Source organism: Limulus polyphemus, unplaced genomic scaffold (assembly GCF_000517525.1).
Source record: "Limulus polyphemus unplaced genomic scaffold, Limulus_polyphemus-2.1.2 Scaffold47, whole genome shotgun sequence".
NCBI lineage: Eukaryota > Metazoa > Arthropoda > Merostomata > Xiphosura > Limulidae > Limulus > Limulus polyphemus.
This window is the reverse complement of record NW_013665657.1, coordinates 617,190-620,580: the sequence shown is the minus strand read 5'-3', so window position 1 is coordinate 620,580 and position 3,391 is coordinate 617,190. Positions and strand designations below refer to the sequence as shown.

At 38.6% G+C, this 3,391-nt stretch overlaps 1 protein-coding gene across 1 annotated transcript; it reads right to left on the bottom strand.

The window, feature by feature from the left end:
- Positions 1-526: 526 nt before the first annotated feature.
- Positions 527-2,959, bottom strand: LOC106462628 (F-box/LRR-repeat protein 14-like). The gene has a single exon (XM_013922575.2). It carries the CDS (start codon positions 2,846-2,848, stop codon positions 1,586-1,588), a length of 1,263 nt encoding a protein of 420 aa, XP_013778029.1. The 5' UTR covers positions 2,849-2,959; the 3' UTR covers positions 527-1,585.
- Positions 2,960-3,391: the final 432 nt, after the last annotated feature.

Here is a 3,391-nt window from a genome sequence, read left to right as displayed (position 1 = left end):
CGGATCCACAACAAGATGCCGGGTTGACTTATGTGGCAAGTGTTAAAATTAATTTAGAGGTAAGTTCAATGGAGTATACTTAAAAATATGTCAATTCCGTTTTGTTAGTTGACAACAAAGTAATATTTGGATCATAAAGATTACAATCATATTTTTTCAGAGAAAATAGTTTTGTTGTTCGCCTACAAATGTTAAGGTTATTCTTATGTTTTATCTCAGTTTTGGAAATAAACATAACTACAGTATCGGGGAAATAAACAGCTAACAGTCCCGCATGTTCCCCGAAAGGAGGCCGATGGCCACCTGTTTTAACCACTCGGACCACTTTACAGTGGTGTGTTGTCTGTCAGTCACTCAGTAGACACTAAAAAGACGTCACATAAGGGACGCTTAACGTTGCAACTTCTACTGTCATGACGTCAGTAAAACGTGCGCATGCCATTAATCACAAGAAGAATTATGCACTCTGTAGGCTACAACGCAGCATGACATATGAACTTGAAAAGCAAGAAGTAAAAATATTTGTTACTCTTAATTTGGGTATTATTTACTCTTGAAACAAAACACTTTCGGGGACCTTGCGGAAGTACATCTAGAATAATATACTTAATTGAATTAGGCACTAAGATCCACATTTCAAAACAGGATGAGAAATAACTGTACTTTCGAAATATTTTACATCACATAAAGTATTAAGCAATAATCTTTTATAATACAAAAAATATTTTGTACAAAATAATTTAAACTGGACTTTGCAACAGATTTCTTGTTACCGAAGTATCAAAGAGACGCCTAAATATGATAGTATCCTGGATAGTCTCTACACTCATTTCTTATCTTTTGCCATATCATGAGGTAATACCACATTTCCTTCCCGATACATAACTAAAGCACTAATTTTTCTCATCATTAAAATATGTCTTTAGCAAAATCTAATGTTTCTATAGTTTTGAAAATTCAACGATAGAACTAGAAGCCTAAAACTAGTAAAAGTTGATAAATGTTGTATCTATCATTAACCTGTTTTTGATCAAGAGACATGAAACTAAAGTACAGTACTAGTACAGTTATTTCCAAGACCTTAAATAATACTTTTTTTCTACAATTGCATTATGAAATTTCGTGTGTTTTTAATGTCCATGTTTGTATGTTATAAATCTGATGATATTATAGAACTTAGATATGTCAATAATTGAAGGTTAAGAACAGAAATATTAAGAAATGATAACGGTATAACAGACATAGCAGTATGCTCACCTGCAAGAGCATCTCCATCATAATTTTCATGTGGGTCGATCTCTAAAAACCAAAGAACCGTTCAATGCTCAACACATATCCATTATTTATAACTCAAATATTCAGGATTACGATCAGAAAGACTTATTCTAACCAACCTTACTTTCGTTCTAAGTTCTATTGGGGTGGTTGATCACTTAACGTTAAATAAAACCTTCTTTCGCTAGGTTTTATAATAACGGTTGTGTATCAGATAGTAAGGTTATTTATCGTTACATATACATTTGTAATTATATATTTTATATATATGTACTATATATGCATAAAACACGTACACACACACAAACGTTTAGTTATCACTAACAGGCTTTAACGTTTTAAAGCTTTCGTCACTGGTACCTTTTTGCCACAAACCTAAATTTAAGACGGAAAGCCAGGGAAGCTGCATGAGTTTTTCTAGCCCCACTGTGGTGATCTTGGTACAACCGTACAAGTCGATACTTCGGAGCTGATGAAGGTGGTCAGCAATAAGACTGAGACCTTTATCGGTCACTCGGGAGCACTGACCAATGTTTAAGGTGTGAAGGTCTGATAATGTGCGCGCGATACGACTTAAACCTTCGTCACTGATAGGGCAGGCATTAAGGCTGAGGCTATGTAGATTGAAGAGTCCTTGGGAGATGTGAAGCAATCCTTGGTCCCCCACCTTGTCACAGAAACTGACGTCCAGAGTTGTTAAACGCGAGCCGCCCTCGGCCAAGAAAGCCATGCCCACGTCAGAGATGTTGTCGCAGCTGCTTATATTTATCTCGCGTAGTTCGGACATTCGCGCTAAGTTCTTCAGGCCCACCTCAGTTATACTCGCACAAAAACTTAGATTGATGCTCTTTAGGCGATGAAGGCCAAGACTCATGTGCTTCAGGGCGTCGTCAGTAAGTTTCTGGCAGTCCTGAAGTCCCAAATGTTCTAAGGCTAACGTTCCATCAGCTGCCTCGGGCGTTAAACCGGCTAGATGACCAATTCCTGTGTCGGATACATGTCGAGAACTGCGTAGGTTCAGACTACGAAGTCGCCTGAGTCCCCAGGCCACTAAAAGTAACCCTGTGTTAGTAATGTTACAACACCCACCCAAGTCTAAAAATTCCAAATTCTGAAGGTGTTGAGCAATACGTCCTAAACTCGAATCCGTGATTTGTTTACACATACTGAGATTCAACTCCGTCAGAGATGGCATAGCGTGAACCAATGCATGGCTGAGCCACGAGTCGCCCAAGTTGTAGCACCCGCTTAAATTTAAAGACTCCAAGTTTGGCACACCTAAAACCACATCGCGGAGGCTTCTTCGCAGACTAAGAACTTGTATTCGATGGATACCTCGACGTACTAAACTTGGAAACAAGGAGGGGTTAGATCGCCGCAGGTGCAACCGTGCACATACTCCGCGCCAGACGGATTTGTGGAAAGTCGCCTCCCTCCAGGCCGCACAGACTTGCGCCGCTCGTCCCTTGTCCCGTACATTTAGGTAGCTGAAAATCAGGGCTAAGATCTCTGGGTATAGACACGAGATGTGAGCCGTATTTTGCCCAAATGTGTTTTTTTCCTGATTGTCCATGATAATTTTGAAAGTAGCTATGCACTCGTATTTATCACATACTTTTCAAGGAGGTATTTACTTCACACACTCGCATAATCCAATAATATGTGAACACCAGTATTCACAAGCATCTACACACTTTAGACTCAGTTTAGTGCAGCACGTTCTCGTTGAATCTCATCCATTTGCCGAGAGTATAAAGTCACGTGAGGTGTGGCCTTCGGTGATTCGATATGCTTCAGGGAGGGAAAATTTCGCGTGTTTCTTGTTACACAGTATGATAGTTTGTTGTAAAGTACAGGTTGCCCACCGAGAGCAACTGAAAAGCCGGAAATGGAAGGATTCGCTTTTAGACAATTTTTTTTTCACGAACAGTCTAAACTTTAAATATTTCTTCAAACATTTAATTTTTATGATATAAATAAAACTAAGGAGTAAGTTGAAACAAGAGTACTGATAAACCAATTATTAACAGCCAACAGTGATAACAATGAAAAAGCTATATGAATATTCTATCCGTGAAACAGGTTTTCTCCATTTGATACATAATTCATCATATTC

What these genes read in the sequence shown, in the direction of transcription:
- LOC106462628 (XM_013922575.2), bottom strand. Translation starts at nt 2,848, where the DNA reads ATGGACAATCAGGAAAAAAACACATTTGGGCAAAATACGGCTCACATC.